The following is an 18,728-nucleotide window of genomic DNA, read 5'->3' as shown; positions in this document are numbered from 1 at the left end:
GCCCGTAAATTGGAACTGTATTACAATAATCATTTTGAGATGTAACTACTTTCTAACATATTTATTTACTAATGCTATAGATACTTACTACAATAACAGCCAGGCCTTTTTAGCTATGTTTTAGCTATATCAGCTAGCAATACAGTATTTCCATTATACAGTCACTCAATGAGAAAGTATTGAATTTGATTCGTTGTTTACTGATTTCAAACAGTAGTTCACTGATTTCAAACAGTAGTTCAAACATTACTCATTTCCTGCAAACATTCTGTTAGAAGAGAAAAGTAAAATGAGAAATAGCGGATTGCGCACAAAAGTAAGACCTGACCAATCAACAGATGGCAGGGAGTGACTTCTCTCATCCTGCCTGCATCATCTTTAATAATGTGCTTCCTCTTTGTCATTTAACTGTGCTGCCTTCACGGGTTATTAGAAAGAACTGCGAAGCGCACTAGACCGTTGGGAGCGTTGTTGTGTTTGTCTGTAATCCCAGTGGACAATCCTGAGGTTGTCAATGCGTGACTTTACAGGACGCACAGCTTAGAAACCATTATCTGCAATTAAAATGTATTTGTAAAATCATATAGTTTATGCAAACAATATTGTATGCCTCCATTTTCAGGCCAAATCACATGCACTAATTGGTCGGAGAAGCTTGTATTTATGAGGAGCACTTGAAGGCAACAGTGCTTGTTAAAATGAAAACCAGTTAACTTTTTACGAAACAAATAAGTTGTCTTACATTAATAGTTTTATTTGCTGTTGGAAAAAAAACTTGTGCAACACAGACAAACTGACCTTTGTATAAAGTTGTGTAAATGAAAGCATTTACTGCTATTCAGGCAATTAAAAAATAAGTTGTAACATATATAAACATAAAATCTTGAGGAGTGCACTTGTGTTGCTTTTTTTGCTTTTGTACAATGTAAACTTTTTAGGTGGGAGGGTCAAAGCTAGAGTCAAGTGTAATATTAACAACATATCAGTATTCTTATGAAAGAGAGAAAAGTCTACCTTGCAATATCCTTGTTACTTCACTGTTCTTGATGCGTTCTTTCTCAGCCTACATCCACTCATAAACTCATGCAACCATTTTTTTTCTCCTTTGAAGATGGCAACGATTGTCAGTTTAAAGCACACAAGTACATATTCTTGGTTTAGTTGCATTTCAAGCCAAGTTGTAATAATCATAATAATGTACATCATGTGTAGAAAGGCCAATAGAAATGATGGAACAAATCTCACACACACACACACACACACACAAGCAATTTTATGGTGTTTATTCAGGGCGATCATACCAAAAACAGCAGTTTTCAATCAGTAGTAGTTCATCTACCACAGTCAGGAAAAATATATATCCATTTACCTCTTAAAAAGGTAATTATCATACAAACATTTTAAAATAATTATCTAGTTAGAAAATCAGTTTTCATCCAAATGGTAGTTATTGTTCTACAAGTTTAAATCAGTAACACTCAAATCTCACGTTATGTACAGTGTCCCACAGACGGATGCAGACTGGGTCGACTACCTATCCTTGTTGCTACGGAGATCGGTCGTCAACGGGTCGTGCTGAATAGTTTGGTGCAACATCAGCGCGAGAAGACCAGCTCTGTTGGTCATAGCAGTCCTGACGTTACGCTCCTGTTCAAAGAGCTCGTCCAACTTGTACCACTGTGGGTGAAGAAAACAAAAAACAAAAAACAAAACAGGTTACTGCTAAAGAATGGGTCTAATCAATGTTTTAAGTTATTCAACTTCAGAAAGTCATAATTATCACTTCACTCAATGTGGGCTGAGGCCCAAGAGGCATTTGCTTTGAACAGATGTAATTTCAAGAAGGAGATAAACAGAAACTCTTCGTATATGTGATTGGACAGATGCAAATTTCATAAAATGTAGGACTCTGTTTGATGTTTCCAATTGAAAACCTACAGCACGTCCAATAAATGTCACAAGTTCGGTCCCGAAGTTTGACTTACCACCCTGACTCGCTCCAAGTCCACCTCTGCTCTCCTAAGCTTTTCCCAGTTGTAATGTTTGTTGCACTTCCTTTTGGAGACCCTGCAGTAATCTCCAGTCAGCTCAAACACATTCTTCACCAGAGGACATCCACACACCTCATCCACTGGGACCTACTCACCAAACAAAAGGAAACAAATAAGAAATCTCCACACAAACACTACTTAATGTTGAACAGGTTGTTCCTATCATGGGAAGTTTTACACTGAGGGGTTTCCACTGACCTTAGGGTCTCTGGAATGTTCTGGACACAAAACCTGAAGCCTTTTACAATATGTTTTGCTTTGGGGATTGTACACATCGCAGAAGAGTCTGGTTGCTCTGTGGGGAAAAAAAGGAAGTGTTAGTGAAGCATTTGAACTAGGAAAAAATGCTATACACTTTGAGAGCATTTCTTTTTCTTACCCTTCTATTCTTGTAGGGTACATCGAACCAAAGGAGGTCTGACTCTCATACTGTCAAGATAATCATTAGGGAAAGAAATGTTACCCATATGCTTTTGTTTGTTTATATCTGATGCTTAGAAGCAGAAACGGGAATGTAAAAAATAATTACCTTTGCGTAACATCTCTCCATATGTCTCAGTGCCACTTTTGGATTGATGGGATGACTACAAGACACACAGAAAATCTGCAGGTCTGTGTCCTCGCTATCACCTTCATTCACCTGCAAACACAACCAAAGCATTTTATCACAAAGCGTTACCTCTGTTCTGTTCTTCTTCAGTAGCTTCACATAAACAAAGAATGCCTGAGATTGCAATTTCAAAGCTGGCCCTGACTTTGACGAGACCCACAGGGAACTATCATGACAAAGTAGTTACAACTGAACAAACATGCAGGCTGCTCCAGCTCACCTCCTCGTCCTGCTGAACCGCCTGCTGCTTGGCCTTAGCGATGATGCCTTCCAGTTCGTGGAAGCGTCGCTCCATCTCTGTGAGGCGCAGCCGGGCGTTCTGCTGTTCCCGACGGATGCGCTCCAGGTGCTTCTTACCGTGCTCCTCAGCGATGCAGGGACTCTGCTGCCACTGCTGGATACGCTGAGGGAGGATCTCATAGATCCGGCTGTGGATCAAAATGCACACAGATTAATGCATTTAAAGGCTATATAAAAAAATAAAATAAAATAAAATAAAATAAACTCAACATGATTGGAATTTCCCTTTGATCGTAACTTAGTTAGCAGAAAGGAAAAGCCTCAGAGACACTATCCATGGGACACTACACCAAGGAGAATGATGAGAAAGACAAAGAAAAAATAGCAATACTTAGTGACAAATCTAATCAAATTGTGAGTTTAAAAACCAGGTTCATAAGTTCCCAACCAAAGCTAATAATGTAATGTCATACTAATAAATCAGACAATACATAAGTAATCAAAAAACTGCACCATTTTACCAGCATTTAATTCTTCTAGCACTAGGGGGAGCAACAGTACTATCATTTGACTACAAGCAGGGGCTATAAGAAGCAGTTTCTGACCATGCCCTTTATACTAAACAGAGGTGATAAACAAGGTTCCAATTATTAAAAAAATTAAGTTTTGAAAAAACTCAAATGAAAATAAATTAAGCTTCTATTTAAATTCACTTGAGATGCTGGCTTTGTTTGTTCTGAGCAGGCGTCCGGAATACAGAATCTATCCTAACAGAAGTACACTAATGCATGAAAGGCGAAGGGAAATGTTCTTACTTGGCAGCTAACTTCATGCCACAGTCCTCAGAGCAGTATTTGGAGTTGGGTCTCGCTCCCTCCACACAGCTTGGCCCCAGACACTGACGCTGCCCTCCGTTATCCCGGAGGTCACCCTTCTCACTGTATCTGGTTCTGTCTTTGTGCTTCTGCTTCTGTTTGTGGCGTCGTGACTCCTTCTGGATAGTTCAGAAAGACAGGGTAGTAGACCGGATGTTACCATATGTGTTACTCCCATTCACCATGTAGACACCTGGCAGCACTTCAGATAATAATGATGAGGAAACAAGTCTTACTTTCTTGTCAAACTTCTTTTCTCGTCTCTTGACGTGCTTCACCTTCACAGCTTTCTTACGCATGACAGGACTGAAAGGTGGCTCATCATCGTCATCACTAGCCCACGCCTGGGTGAGAGGAGAGCAAAACAAATGACTCAACATACGGTTCCCGATCAAACGTTTTAGCTGCTGACTGAGTGCCTCTAAAATGAGCAGGTTTATTTGCAACAATATGGTGTCAGATTTTCTGCTACCATGTTGTTGTCAAGTCCTGCTGTCTTGTACTGCTGGTAGAGTTCCGCCTCACTGTCGTAGTCCTCAGAGTACCGTCTCCGTCTGTGGTAGGAATTGTCCCTCCTTTCTTGCAAAGACAATTCCTCATCCTTCACACGCAGCATTTTCTGTACAAAACAACAAGCAACAGGCTGCACATTTCCAAAGTAGCCACAAGGGACTGCACAGATACATCAGAGATCAGGGAGTGCTAATCGTGTCAAGGATTGGAAAAAAGATGGATCTTTTAAGTGTCACATTTAAAAACGAGCTCACGTGTATTGACAAGTTAAATCTACAACTTTCAAGATCTTTCGAGGACAATTAAAAGTGTCAGTGAAAATGTAAAAAAAAAATAAAAAAATCAACAGGGCAGAAATGTTAAATATTCTTCTACACTTCGGTGGTATAATCACATTTGAAAACAAAACAGAGATCAAGTTACTCACCCTGGCTCGAACCTCACATTGCCTAAACCTGCACTTCTGTCTGATTTTGTTGGGGCCTCCAAACTTCTTCATGTCCTTACAGAAGTCACACTGGGCACAGTCCTCAGTCCTTCTGCAGGGCTCACATTCCCCACACATTCGGACTGAACGCTTCACCTAAGGAAAATCAAACAATGGACAATGAGAGGTTGCATCCGAAGAAATGTGCATTGTTTTGCAGCTTACATATTCACCTAATGCTTGAAAATGTGTTGCTGTGACACAAAGCAATGTCTTCTGTCATTTTCATTTTAAAATGAGGTTATGAGTTTAAAACTTCTGTGCAAAATGATCGAGGAAGACATAATCCAAAATATTAACAGCTTTGCTTCACTGAGCTGCTCTCGAACATTTGATATAAAACTGAGGCGGAAGAAAGACAAATTGATGGCTGACCAATATGGAAAACAAAAGTGACATAATAACATTAATGCATGTCTGCCATGTAACTTGTAACTCACTGCAAGTAGCTTCTGCATTCAAACTCCTGGCTTGTACTTTCAAAGGGCTGTAAATCAGGTGTATTTGTAGTAACCTTGATCACTGTTTTTATTCATATACAAAAACTGTTGAATCAAACTAACTGATTTATGTAATAATAATAATAAGCAAATAAATGAATACTAATGCTAATAGTAATGCATGTTGTTGTTCTTTGTGTCAATGAGGAATGGCTACATGTTAAGACTTTAAAGATCCAATTATCCAATTTTTATAATTGTATAAGTTTTTTTGCAGTCAAACCTAAGTATTTAGTTCAGAAGTACAACTTACTTTGGATCCACGCCGTCTTTCACTCTTATAGTCTGGAGTACTCGGCGTGCTGTACTGTGTTTCAGCTCTGTCAGGCTCAGCTTCCTTCTCTCGGTTTTTCTTTGATCTATACTTTATTTCCAGTGTGGGGTTTTTATCTGGTGACAGGGAGAATAATGCAACAATGTCTTGTTTATTTCAATGATTTGTGATATATTTAATGTTCAATGGCACTCTTAAATGCTGTGATAAAAAATGTTTTTTTTACATCACCTCTGCATCTCATGCAGTACCATTCTCGGATTGCCTTCGCCTTCTTCTCGGTGATGTTAATGCAGTGGCCATGGAACCACTCATTACAGTTATCACAGCCACTGTCAGTGGGAGGAGCAAATGAAGAAACTAATGTATGAGCATTGTTGCATCCGTATGCAGTAATGGAGTAATTGCAACAGCATTGGTGTTGTGAACTTACATCATGAAGCAGTTGATGTCTGGTTTCCGGCAGATACAGTACAGTGGTGCATTCTCACCCTCCATACTGCTGGTCTCAGGCCCTGGTATTGGGTCAATGTCAGACATTTCGCTGTCCTGAAAAGTACAATACGTATCACAAGCCACATTACGACTGATGGAATTACACTTAACACCAATGATAACTGATTGTTCAGTTGCACTGCAGGACATTGTTGTCAAGGAGTGCTGCAGGCTTTATGTGCATTTCTGAAGTTGCTGCTGTGCTTAGCAGCTAGCCACTTAGCATTTCAGTTTGCAGAGTAGTTCTGCCGTAACAGCCAGTCTGCTGCTCAGTATCTGGAGATTGTTCCTACCTTGGTCACTGCATTGAGTTTCCTACAAGTTCAGTAGTGCTTAACCAGTGCACCATTCTCCAATCCATTAAAACAGACCATTCTTCCTGTTGCTATCACAAAAAAATTCTACTCTTAACTCTCCTACATTTTTTTTGAAAATGTAAACATGTTTATTACACTATCAGGACCAAGGCGTGGTTAACATTAGAAACTAAGCTAAAGCAGTAGCTAGATTTTACCTAACGTCTTCCATGATGCACAGTTTCAGTGCCTGATAATGTTCGTTAGCTATATCATAATTAATGTTAGCTTGTGATGGCTAGAAAGAGAATTTGATGTGTTAAAATGCAGATAATGTTCAAAATATAAAAAGGAATTGGTCAGCTAACCAGCACACTAAGTTAAAGCAAACTCCCAGTAATGATAGCAGCTGCTTTGTTTACACACAAACCTACTGTATGTGCTTAAGTTAGCTCAAACAGTAGTCAGTTAGCATCAGCTAAACTAACATTTACGGTTAACGTTTGCCAGCTAGCTTACGTTGCTGTGACGTTAGCACACAAACACAAAGTTGTGAAACGAAGTTTAAATTCAACGCTATATTATTCTGCATTAACATGATTTATATTTAAACGATATAACTTAGCGTTAGGTTGGATCACAACATGCTCCTGTCGGATGTAAAGTTACGGCTGTGTAACCTAACGTTCATTTGTCGGCCAAATTGAAGCTAACTTTTCCAAATCGTAAAATTGAGACATAAAAGTATTTTTTCTAATAATTACCATTATGTGAGATCTGTACAGTCTTTAGTCGTTCTGCAAATATAGTGGAAAGACAACAAATACAGCGCGAAACAGTAGCTCGACAGCTAGCATTATGTTACGGTTTACACCATGGTTGACACGGACATAACATTGCTCACAATCGGCTAAACTCGTTAGTACTCGTAAACATATCATTGGTCAGTCTTCTTCTTCTCTGGTGGCACATTAACATTCATTGCTGCACTATCGCCACCTGTTGGATTTCGTACAAATTGCGTTTCTTAAATTCATACACCAGACACATTCAAATCAGTGATACTATTATTAAGGCTCATAGGGACATACTATGTCCTGTCTCTGCAGGAGTCAATATGCAATATGTAGAATATCACTGAAATAGGCTATATATAATATATAATAATATTGCTTTACTTATAATCATGTTAAATACTTGGATATATTAGATACTACTACCTACAAGATGTAGGACAAAAACACCTATCTAAATAAGCAATATTAATACAACCATTCTTGCTCCTGTTTTTACACACACACACACACAGAAAGAGAGAGAGAGAGAGAGAGAGAGAGAGAGAGAGAGAGAGAGAGAGAGAGAGTCACGCCTCTACTGCTGACAGGTCACTGAAGGATGCATCTGCGATTAAGGCTGCATGCTGGATTGCTTACTTCTAAAACACGTCATGAAAAGTAAGTACAATACGTTTCTTACAAAACTCTTATCATGCAGAGAGCAATCAGGAGAGATAAACACAGTGGGCTTTGTGGATTCCTGTACATTACAGTAATGAATCACATAAAATGTATTCAGGATTTAATCACTGTGGCTATTGATTCCATGCATCACATGAACTGATTCAAAGTTTATTGAAAGTAAATCATTTTGATTTGACACATTCAATTTGACACAATACTGCATTATACCCTATTTACATCTCTTGTATCCCCTACGACCGATTACTGTATACCTAAAAATTATTTGTTAAACTATAACAAATAGTTAAATATTTGTATAAAATACTTGATGAACTGAACTAAATGTGTTTTCCCCTGTTTTATCTGCAAATTAAAAAATGTCACATAAGGTCCTTGAAAACATGAATTATTAATGAATAGCAAAATCAAGATCTTACATTCTCATTTAGCTGTCAGGATATCCGTGTGCTGCCTTTCATCTACATTATAAATGTTTCCAAAATGGTGATTAATAATAGATTAACTTCTCTGCTGTTTCCAAGATGTCCACTCGCCACTAACAGCTATAACCTCAGCTACAGATCTGACTGGATCTGTGGTGTGTACAGAGAATGATTTCAGTTTAAGAAGAGAAAAGATGTCAAATTAAAGCATCACAAAAGATCTTATAGTGAATTAAAATTACAGTTAGGGAAATTACATTTTAGAATTTTCTCTCAGATTAACAGGTCCAGGTTCATTTGTTTAGTTTCTCTTGTCCTCCCTCATAGCCCTGGTTCAGGTAGAGCCTGAAGCAGATGACGTATTTAAGTGGAGGCCACAATGGATGCCAAACTGAACTCTACAGATATGAATGAAAAGATGGGTGGAAATGACGACAAAGCAAAGTTCCGTGACTCACTAGCCACTGCTTCAAAGTCGCCCATTATACCTCACAACTCCATCACAGGTCAAACAGGTATGTTTACAGAGAACAGGGTTTATTACTGTAGGTAACGAACTGCAGTTGTTTAGAAAAGCTGAACTTTCTTTCCTCTTTTCTTGTCTTACAGGATCTTTGACTGAAGTCACTAGTTTTTCAGAGCACATCTCCACTGAGGACACTAAATTATCTTCAACTGACATCTCTGTGAATGTGTTCCCAAATAAAACAATAGGTACCTTAATCCATGAACTCAATATTAATATCTATTTCCACTAAAGGCAGTTTTTGTAAAGATTTGTTGTTTGTTCATTTTTATGTCTGGTGCAGAAGCCTCTGTTGAAACCAACTTTCATAATAACCCAAAAGGAGGAGTGACCAGAGCAGTATCCATGTGTAGCCCATGCTCTGTGGAGAAAGACCAGCCAAAGCCTCTATGTGCCCTGCTGCCATCCTCTAAGGAGACCCGCACAGTCTACGAAGTGAGTCAGTCATTCACATCCATCAGCGGGAGTCAAGAAAGCCCCAAAACCACTACGGTCCACGCTGAGCCAGATGGTGACGGTAAGGACAAAAAAACTATTGTGTATTCCGTCTCGATCTCCTCTTTCTTAAATGCTTTTCCTTGAATTGAAGCTTTGTCGTCTCATCTTGCTCACTTCCTTTCTTTCCCTGAGACCTTTGCGCTGCAATCCTTTTGGCCTGCCTCTTCTGCCATCCACTGGACTGTTTCTTGGCCATGATGAGAGGGTGTAACGAGTGTGTTTGGTCGCTGTGCTCATCCCTGTGCGGCTGCGAGCCCACCACTCTGCAGCCCCTCCTGGACGTCACCCACCACTGTGACCTCTGCGGGTGTCTGGGTGTTCGCTGCTTCCTGTGCGACTGCCCCGTCTGCGACATCTGCCTTCAGGCTACAGAGTGCCTGGACCTCGCTATGGAAGTCTCTCAAATGCTTTACCACTAATGCTTGCTGCCAGCAAATAACCACATCCAGATATGAACCAATGGAAATCATTTATTCATTTTTTTTAAATCTTCCAAAAGCCAACTTGTAGGGACAAGACACAAATGCTACTTGTTTATGGTTAACAGTCAATGTTAGGACTCAAATATGTCAGGTTAAGTCATGGTTAATATTCTGTATGAGCAGAAAAAGATGACCATAGGTACTTAATCCTAATGGGACTACGAAGAACGCAATTAGCAGCACTGAGCTATGGAGTAGAGCTGTTTTTATCTGAAAATCAAAGTAGGTAAGTTCTGAATGAACAGGAGAGGACAACATAAAATCATTGTAACCACCAAAAAGAACAGATGTTTTTGGCTGCTTTAACTAATTTTGTTTTTATGTTACCACAACTTAAAGAATCATTTAAAATGTAAGTATATCAATAACTTGGAGGTTGTGTTGGAGGAAAAAAAAAAATACAGTGCGTCAGTGTTAAAATAACAACAAAAACAACTATACTTTTTCGAACACACATTCATAAACTGTACATAACATTGCGTTAAGCATCTGACAAAATAAATGCCTTTCTAAAGTTTGTGGCTATTTTGTAGAATAATAATTGCATGGCAGGTTTCACACAACAAACAGTTATACCTTATTATTACAGAGGTGAGGCTAGTGGTTGGTTTAAAAATAGGTCAAAGTCCTCTGAATTCATAATACAATGAGCAGTAATGCATTATTAGATATATCACTTTTGATCGTCAAAAAAAAAATAAAATAAAAAAATCTTGGTAGAACATGCTAACCGGTAAAATCACTCAGTGACCACCAAGGTTAACGGACATAAAGAATCACTGACAACACAGATATTAGTCAGGAGCAACTATTTATCAAACTATTAGTCAGGTATCAAAAAAATATGTAATTAACTACAGTACTATTTTAAAAAGGATAAAATTGTTCTGCATTTCTCATTCTGTCTTGCATTTCCATTGACTGAGTGAATATATTAAAAAATAAAACGCTGATTTGTAATTTGTAGCTACTCTGGAAGAAGTCCTGCTTTGGCTAACTAGCTGCAGCAGCAAGTGATTTTCCACTGCTTTTAAGGTTTATTACAAATACATGCAACCTGGGCATTAACTGTCCACTGTGTGTAATAGTAATAAAAACAGACAAAAGCTCTCATAAAATGCATAGACTGCCATAAAACAAGGTGCAATAAAATTGCTCAAAATAAAATATTCTTATATACAATATGCAGTAAATATTTCACAATGTGCCAATTCACTTTACAAAGATCCCTTCTGTAGCTGCTGGTGAAACAACCCAACATGGATGAGCATGCGACTACTATTAACAAACCCTGATTCCAGTCAGTTGAAAAAACACAAAAACACAAAATATACTGTATGTTGGCATCTCTTGATCCGTCTGTTATGCCAATGTTGTATGCAAACCTCACAGCTTTCTTCCCTATAAATGGGCACATAATAAATTCAAGCAAACTTGATATCCTTCTTAAATCTCTGAAGAAAATCTTAAAAACTATTTAAGAATGAATTATTTGTTCTATGCTAAGTCCATGCCCCTATTATACAATATTCTATTTTAATAAGATTGCATTTATAAACCCAGACATAATCATCTGACTCCAGCTCCAATGAGGAACAATAATAATTAGGTCTGTATGGCAAAATAATTCAAGAACTTACTTTCTCCTGATGCAACGTTTGTTAGTTTTGATCTTAATGTTAGCTATTTTTGCTTTTTTAAGTTAAATTCTACAGTCCAATTAATAGACTCACGTTATTTAAGGATAGACTGCACTTCCTGACATTCTTGTCCCTACAAACGGTCTCTGACCGCCACACAGAGCTCATCACAAGTCCTCGTCCATTTCAAGGCTGCTCCTGCGACTGCTGGTTTTAGAGGCACCTGGTGACAAAGGAGAAAACAGCGGCTCAGCCACCCTCTCTGGAGACAGGGTGCACCCTTCGTCCATAAGAATGTCTCCCAAGCCCACGTCGTGGTAGAGTGCTGAGGCGGAGGTGTCGTCTAGCTCGGCAAAGCTCAGGCTGCCCAAGTCCAGGGGGCTGCTGATGGTGACTCCTGCAGGAGAGTCTGACGAGGGCGGAGACAGGAAGGAGGTCGGCAGAGGCTGTCCAATGGCTGCCGCGCCCAGACTGAGGAGGTTCTGGGAGGAGGCACCTCCTGCACCGGGAGGCAGAGCCTGGCCGCTCTGTGGGACCGGCTGCTGCTGGAGCAGGGAGGTATCGGAGATCAGACCAGATGAGATGCTGGTGGAGGTGGAGAGGCCGTGGAGCCGTGCCTGCATTTCCAGCTCCTGAAAAGAACAGCAGCACATTTACATTCAGATGCCATGTCCTGGAATGCCTGACAATGTTATTATTTTACAACACCCAGGAGTTGTTTATGCACTTTGCATGTGAAAAGCAATTTTCCTACAATAAACATTACCTTAAAATAGAAAATCTTCGCTTTGTCACCTCGCTGCACATTTCTTGGGCTGGAACATCCCATTCTTTTGTGGCTGATTGTTAAGCTTTACTGTCTTAAGGCCCTGCCACTAACTCAAATCTCACCTAGTGTACGTTTACAGTGCACTGTGAAGTTTTCTTGTAAACAAATGCGGTTTTATTTACATTTTTGTTCTTTTTTTTCTCTCCATTTTTAAGAATGAACAAACCGTATTCATAGCCTAGCGATCTTCTTTTATACCTCCCTTTTTGGCACACCGCTGTTTTCTGGTGCATTACCGTGACCAACTGTCCACATGTGGGATTGCATGACTGTGATACAACCCCTTTCGTTTAATAAGACATAGCCAGATTTAAGTACAAATGTCAGAAAAACATTAACTGCTAAATATCAAAACATGCAACGTCTGCATGGAGGCAGGCTTCGTTGCATGCTAGCTGTAATAACTCGGTAAAACAAACACATTTGCATTATCATCTATGCAGTCTGCAGAAATGTGTATCGCCTGTGCCTGTGGTGTGCATGTGCATCCTTCCATTTGCTGGGCGAGCACGAGAAACAAGCAATCACTCGTCACTGTACAGCACCACTAGCAAAACTCCACAATGTGCCTTTAAGGTATGTAGCCAATACATAGCTGTTGTATTTCAAGTCTTGGATAACACAGCTGACCAGCAAATACTAACCTGGATGCGTAACATTAGACTGTGGTTTGCTTGCTCCAGCTTTTTCTGACGCATCTCGACATCCTTGGCTCTGTGCTGTTCCTTCTGTAACTTCCTGATGTAGTCTACAGAAGCTTTCAGAATGGTGCCTTTATTCCAACGCATCTCACTGTCATCATTGGGAGAACAGTAAACATATGTTGTAGAGGCGGCGAAGGAAGGAAACACAACAGTAACAGAAAACACGATTACATTTTTACTACACAACAGTTGCAGAGACTCAATTCTAAAATTCGAACGCTACAATTTCGTATTTATTTAGTGATTCAGCAAAGGAAAATTAGTTTCCTGAAAAATCAGACAGCACTTACGGGTCACTTGACTTGGGTATCAGAGTACCCAGCTCTTTTATACGGTCATTGATGTTGAATCTCCGCCTCCTCTCAACTGCAGACAAGCAAGAAGGACCAGGCAGAGAGGGAAAGCAAAACACTGAAGTTTACCTTTGATATACATAGACATGAGCAGACAAAAAGACCATGTCCCAGAATCTGCATTCACATTCAACAAAGAGGTGCAGGGGCCCAGAATGGTGGAAAAAAAGCTCGACTTACTGAGGTTATGGTTGTCTTTCTTCTGCCTTTCTTTCATTAGTGCTTTGGCATCTGAATCTGAAAGACAAAATCACAGTGTTTCATACAATGAAACATGATCAAACTTAAATCCTGAACATTACAAAAGTCAAGACACATGTTTATAAACGTAAGTTACTCTACCAGTAATTTCCCTTTTAATTTTTGGAAGATCAGCAGGGCAGGAGTTGCTGACAGTGAGAGTAGGTGCTGCCATTCCAGGGCTATGGTATACATCCAACAGATTTCCTGGGAGCTACAGGAACAGAACATGTTGACATATATGTCATAAATGCTCACTGATTGCCACAAACCTAGAAGCAAACATGTAAAAAGGATGCCTTCCACATTCCTGCTTAAAAGTTAAGACCAGTTTCTTGAGTTCAAAATCAAATCAAAGCTTGCTGCTGTGGCATCACATGAATGCTACTACATGTTGCACAGTGCAACCGTGCCCCAGATGCTGTTTAAGGATAAAATCTGACTATTTATACGACATTCTTGCATATTAAAACTGAACAACAATACCTGGTGCTATTTCAAAAATCACAAAAAGTGTTTACCTCACTGTGCTTCTTCTTCTCCAACAGCATCACCATAATCCTCATTTTCTGTTTTGCAGCCAAATTTTGGCAAGCTCTACAAATTAGTTGTTACCCTGGCAGCTACTATGTACTTATTTAGGCGCGCAATCCACTTTGTCTCGCTTCTCCCTGTCTTGTATCCTCCAATAGCTTTGCCCCGCCCAGGCAGCACTTTTGTGACGAATAGTAACTCAGTGCCAAAAGTGTATATTTACTCCTATGACTTCAGAATTCCACACATAAATAAAAAAAAGAGACTGTCCATTCACAGCAAAAACTTCGGGTATAAAAGTTAGTGAGTTAGATGTGCCTGAAATCTACTGTTATCCTTTCACGGTACATTTAAAGCAGAACTTGTGAACTCTAGAGGAAACTTTAAAAAGGAAGTATTCGTGGTTAAATAAATACAATGTTCTTCATACCGTGCTAGGCAACTGAAGACCTGAGTCAATCAACGTAATGATGTCGTCATTAAAACTGGATTCAAGACTAATGATGTCGTCGATCACATCGTCAATCTAGATAAAGCAGATGAGAGAAAACACCAGTGGTGCTAAGTCAGTAAAGCCCTCAGGGTTAAATGTGTGAAAGTAATCAACAAGTATGTATAGAGTGTGCTTTGTAATTTAAAACAGTCTTAGGGATACTCTGTGAAGACTGAATGCCAACACTAAACATTTTAACCAATGTAACAGTTCTAAAGAGGCCTGATTTCAAAGAGAGAGTGCTGGCATGGTTAAACTGTAAGTGCAGTATTTAACATCTTATTGTGACAACAGGCCGACAAGGGTACGATGACAAAAGCATGCATCATCACAGTGGGACCCTCTGGGCACATCATTGCAGAGCAAACAAAAAGTAATTAAGCTAGAAGTGAGCAGAAGGTTAGACATTTAACTTCCCCCAAAAATGCGGTCTGAAGGAACTATTACCTATTAAGGTTGTGTAATCTGCTGTGCTAGCAAACCAAACCCACAAACAAGAACTTAAACCACTAGTATGAAAACAGGAATTTCCCATACTTCCTCCTTGTTGGATCCGATGTTAAGCAGAGCCATTGGACTGTTAGGGGCACTGCTGGCAGTAGGAGCAACTTCTGGGGCAGAACTGGACTGCGGCACAGGGGACACACCCAGGGTCTGAGTAACTGCCATGTTGCCCAGAGTGGTGGAGAGGTACTGCTTCACCTGTTGCCTCTGTGCCTGCTGGATGTGGTACTTGGTAGGGTTCTCCAAGTGGGTCTGCACCTGATCATTTAAAGAGTTGTTAATGGCTAATGTTCTGACATAATCAGACTTCCCTAAATAAAGAACACAAGTGATGAATATCCAAACAGGACGCTCTTACTTTCAGCACCTCCACAGGCACCTGTGCTGGGGGGGGACGGGCAGCATTTGGGGGCAGTGTGACAGAGATGGCAGGAGTGGAGTCAGAGGCCCGGAGCTGAGAGGCAGAAGCCTGCTGCTGGGCCTCACGTCTCTCCTGCTCCTGGGCTTGTTCTCGCATCAGCTGCTGCCGTAGCAACACACGTGACGACATGGCTGGAAAGAGAGACCCAGATCTAGGGATGGAGCTGGAAAACGAACACAGAACAAAATGAACAAGATAGGTAATACCAGTACCTGAGGCCTATCCAGATGTTACCTCCACCATTGTTTTCTACCACAGATTTCCAATAGAAATGTTGTATTTGTTTTAAAACAAATACAACTTTTCAACACACTTTTTTCAATTTCTGAACATCACATGCAACTACTTTAATAAAAAATTTAACATTCTGTGACCCAGACCAGAATGACTTGAAAAATGATGAATGGATGAAGAAAGATAACATGGTACAGCGTAAGAATTTACAGTTGACATATTAGCGGAAGTCATTTATATTATACAGCAAGACGTGCAGCTCTTTCAGGCTTAAGTTTACTATAGTTAATTATTTTCTGCATAAATTGAGGAGCTTTGGGAAAATGCTTTGTAATGCTGTATTGTTTATTTTCCCTAGGTGGTTATCTGAATTTGAGACTTCTGAGAGCGTGACACAGTCTTAAGCTAAACATGTCACAGATCAACATCTTGCATTTTAAAATGGTTTTCCACATCACCTCCTCCACTGATCGTCCAGCAACCTGACTTTTGCTCAAGACTGTGGGTGACAAGTCTCAGAATCAGAATCAGAAATACTTTATTGATCCCCGCGGGGGAAACTCTTTTATTACCGCAGCTCACTATCACGTCAGTGCACGCAGGAATAGAAGTACTAAGCAAAAAATATAATACACTATAATACAGGTTAGAAAATAAATTAAGTACCAAGTGGGTAAAAGTATAAAATAAGTGTGAAGTACAAGTGGGTTTGCCGGTTGATGATAATAATACGGTATAAGGTAATAGTGCATGAACTGTCAAGTTAAGTGTAGCTTATTAAGATTATAATGAGACGGAAGATATTGCATAGCAGTAATAGAGGTATGAATAAATATCAATATCAATAAATAGGGAATTTTAAACTGAAAAGAGTATATTGCACAGGAGTATTAACACAGAGTATTGCACAATTATGTCAAGTATTGCAGAGATGTAATGGTCAATGTCCAGTTTAATGACTTACGGTCATATAGACTAACATCTCCTTTTGTGTGTTATCACCAACAATGATGGGTCCATGTGGAAGAGGTGGCTCATCCTGCTCAGTGAATGGATTTTTATTTTTATGGATTTGGTGTAGTCTCAAGTTATGTCAAACAGCAATATTATGCTTGCGATTCACGATATCATCCCTGGAATCACTTTACCTTACATTTTGTTAAGAAACAAAGATTTTTTATTGCATCACAGATAAGACATCTTTTTAGTGAACATCCCTTTTAGTGAAAAACAAACAAACAATCTTAAATAAGGTAATCATAAGGTCATCAATTGCATCAGTTCCCCCTGACTTAAGAAATACAGTAATTATCCTTTAAGAAAAATAAAGTCCAACTGACATTGTGGCATAGAGTCAAACTGTCCTACTTTGGACCCATTTAGTAAAAAAAAATAATTCACTCGTGAGGATATTCACGTTTATCCCGATAATGGAAATTCACCCCGATCAACTTATCTTGAATGTTTTTTATCCCGATCCGCGATAATATTGTATATCCTCCCATGCCCAGTCGCACAACTTGACATTATCCTGGTAACGGGTAAAACTGGTTACAGGGCAATAGGCTCTTATCTGCCCACTTATTATTAATAGGTCTTGCTTCTTGCTTCAAGATAGCTTGTGATAAACTGCTGCTGAAAATTCCACAGACTTAAAGATTAACTTGTAGAGGTACTCCATAAGAACAGGCATAATACTTTTGGGTTCCAAGCCAGTTTCTCTAATTTGTTATCTTCAATGCTTTTTCAGGCCATGACAATACTTTTATTGTTATACTCTCCTCTTCTGTTATATCTGGTACAGTTTTGCCTCTTTCTGTTCCAAAACCTTCCTCTGAGATATAGCGTGGACTTGTAAAGACCTCTTCAGGCTCTAAGCTGTGACCTTACATACAAACCAGCTTTCACACCTCACGCCTGCATCAATATTCAATACCTGGAATCGTCCTCTACATCCTCAACAGTATGTAGACTTAGGACACTACTTTTAACCACGCTGCTTGTTATAGTTGTTAGTAGTTCTTACACAATCTTGCATATCTTTTAGTGTCTGTGTACACTCAGATTTCAGACTTTGCACGCCGTGTCCTCTCTCATGGTTTCCAAAACGAATCAAAACACGTCTTTACAAGTTGTGTAAGTTAGCTAACGCTATATGTCTGCAGACTGCATAGCTGAGTGTCAGTATTGCTTCATCCTATGGGCGAGTTGTGTAAAAAAAAGTTGACACTGACAGCGTACCATAAAAAGGCTGATTTGCTTCATGTCGTGTTAATTTCTGGGTAGTTTTAAACAGCATCAACTGGTTACCTTAGCTATCTTACTTTTAGCTGTTATTGTAATCTCTATTTTAGGAGAGCTTTAGGTAATCTAGCGGCGTATAGTTAGCTGAGTTCATTTGACAGCTCAGTGCTGCTAACGGGCCCACATCAACGCGCTGTATGAATATACAAACAAAGCTATCATGTATACCGCGTAGGCGTTACGGTGACTTTTCAGTTACCTACCAGCCGCCAACTGGAAAGACGTTAGCTATTTTTGTTGAAAACTGTGGTGTTTCCGCAGTAACGTTACCTAAAGACAGTCACGGAAAGGAAAAATAGGAAGCTGCAGTTTCGCTAGCTAACTAGCACTAGTTAATTGCCAACAAAGCTAATGCTACCTAGCTAGATAACTTATTTTAGAGTAAAGATAAAAACGTACTGCGACAGTAGCTTTTTTTAATGTAATCACAGCCATAAATGTCCGAAGTCCTCAGTTTTCTTTGCCATTTTAAAGTCGGTAAATACAAGGTCTTCAGCAGGCGCTAGCCACGGCACTGACAGTGTTGTTATTCTTGGGCCGACGGGCTGATGTCATCAGACGCACGTTACCCGGAACTTGTTGACAGGTTCATACATTTTCAAATTGGCCTTCATGGTGCTACTTTACCTGAGATAGAATGATTAACTTAAGTAAACTTTTCCAATGGTTGTTAGGAACAGTGGCTGGACAGGAATATACTCTCATGGTGATTTTTCACTAGG

General features: G+C 39.6%; 3 protein-coding genes across 4 annotated transcripts; 1 reads left to right on the top strand and 2 right to left on the bottom strand.

Moving 5' to 3' along the window:
- Positions 1 to 1,268: 1,268 nt before the first annotated feature.
- On the bottom strand, positions 1,269 to 7,262 carry cxxc1b (CXXC finger protein 1b). 2 transcript variants are annotated; one of them, XM_044219673.1, is made up of 14 exons: positions 7,106 to 7,262; positions 5,984 to 6,099; positions 5,782 to 5,882; positions 5,530 to 5,666; positions 4,717 to 4,872; positions 4,249 to 4,395; positions 4,013 to 4,120; positions 3,717 to 3,895; positions 2,882 to 3,089; positions 2,581 to 2,691; positions 2,431 to 2,480; positions 2,250 to 2,346; positions 1,986 to 2,138; positions 1,269 to 1,677 (listed from the first exon to the last, which is right to left on the bottom strand). In XM_044219673.1, exons 1-14 carry the CDS (start codon positions 7,106 to 7,108, stop codon positions 1,531 to 1,533), a joined length of 1,713 nt encoding a protein of 570 aa, XP_044075608.1. In that variant the 5' UTR covers positions 7,109 to 7,262; the 3' UTR covers positions 1,269 to 1,530. The 2 variants fall into 2 exon arrangements, with proteins under 2 accessions (XP_044075608.1, XP_044075609.1); XM_044219674.1 differs by lacking the exon at positions 7,106 to 7,262 and adding an exon at positions 6,339 to 6,360.
- Positions 7,263 to 7,688: 426 nt separating this feature from the next.
- si:dkey-245f22.3 (uncharacterized protein LOC492819 homolog) lies at positions 7,689 to 9,687 on the top strand. The gene is made up of 5 exons (XM_044168283.1): positions 7,689 to 7,795; positions 8,572 to 8,759; positions 8,854 to 8,958; positions 9,054 to 9,287; positions 9,401 to 9,687. Exons 2-5 carry the CDS (start codon positions 8,624 to 8,626, stop codon positions 9,685 to 9,687), a joined length of 762 nt encoding a protein of 253 aa, XP_044024218.1. The 5' UTR covers positions 7,689 to 7,795; positions 8,572 to 8,623.
- Positions 9,688 to 9,718: 31 nt separating this feature from the next.
- tfe3b (transcription factor binding to IGHM enhancer 3b) lies at positions 9,719 to 18,575 on the bottom strand. Its single transcript, XM_044168271.1, has 9 exons — positions 18,406 to 18,575; positions 15,406 to 15,631; positions 15,081 to 15,305; positions 14,481 to 14,576; positions 13,619 to 13,730; positions 13,457 to 13,513; positions 13,214 to 13,289; positions 12,864 to 13,011; positions 9,719 to 12,022 (listed from the first exon to the last, which is right to left on the bottom strand). Exons 2-9 carry the CDS (start codon positions 15,595 to 15,597, stop codon positions 11,558 to 11,560), a joined length of 1,371 nt encoding a protein of 456 aa, XP_044024206.1. The 5' UTR covers positions 15,598 to 15,631; positions 18,406 to 18,575; the 3' UTR covers positions 9,719 to 11,557.
- Positions 18,576 to 18,728: the final 153 nt, after the last annotated feature.

Source organism: Siniperca chuatsi, linkage group LG2 (assembly GCF_020085105.1).
Source record: "Siniperca chuatsi isolate FFG_IHB_CAS linkage group LG2, ASM2008510v1, whole genome shotgun sequence".
In the NCBI taxonomy this organism is placed as follows: Eukaryota; Metazoa; Chordata; class Actinopteri; order Centrarchiformes; family Sinipercidae; genus Siniperca; species Siniperca chuatsi.
This window is presented reverse-complemented; position numbering and strand designations above follow the sequence as displayed.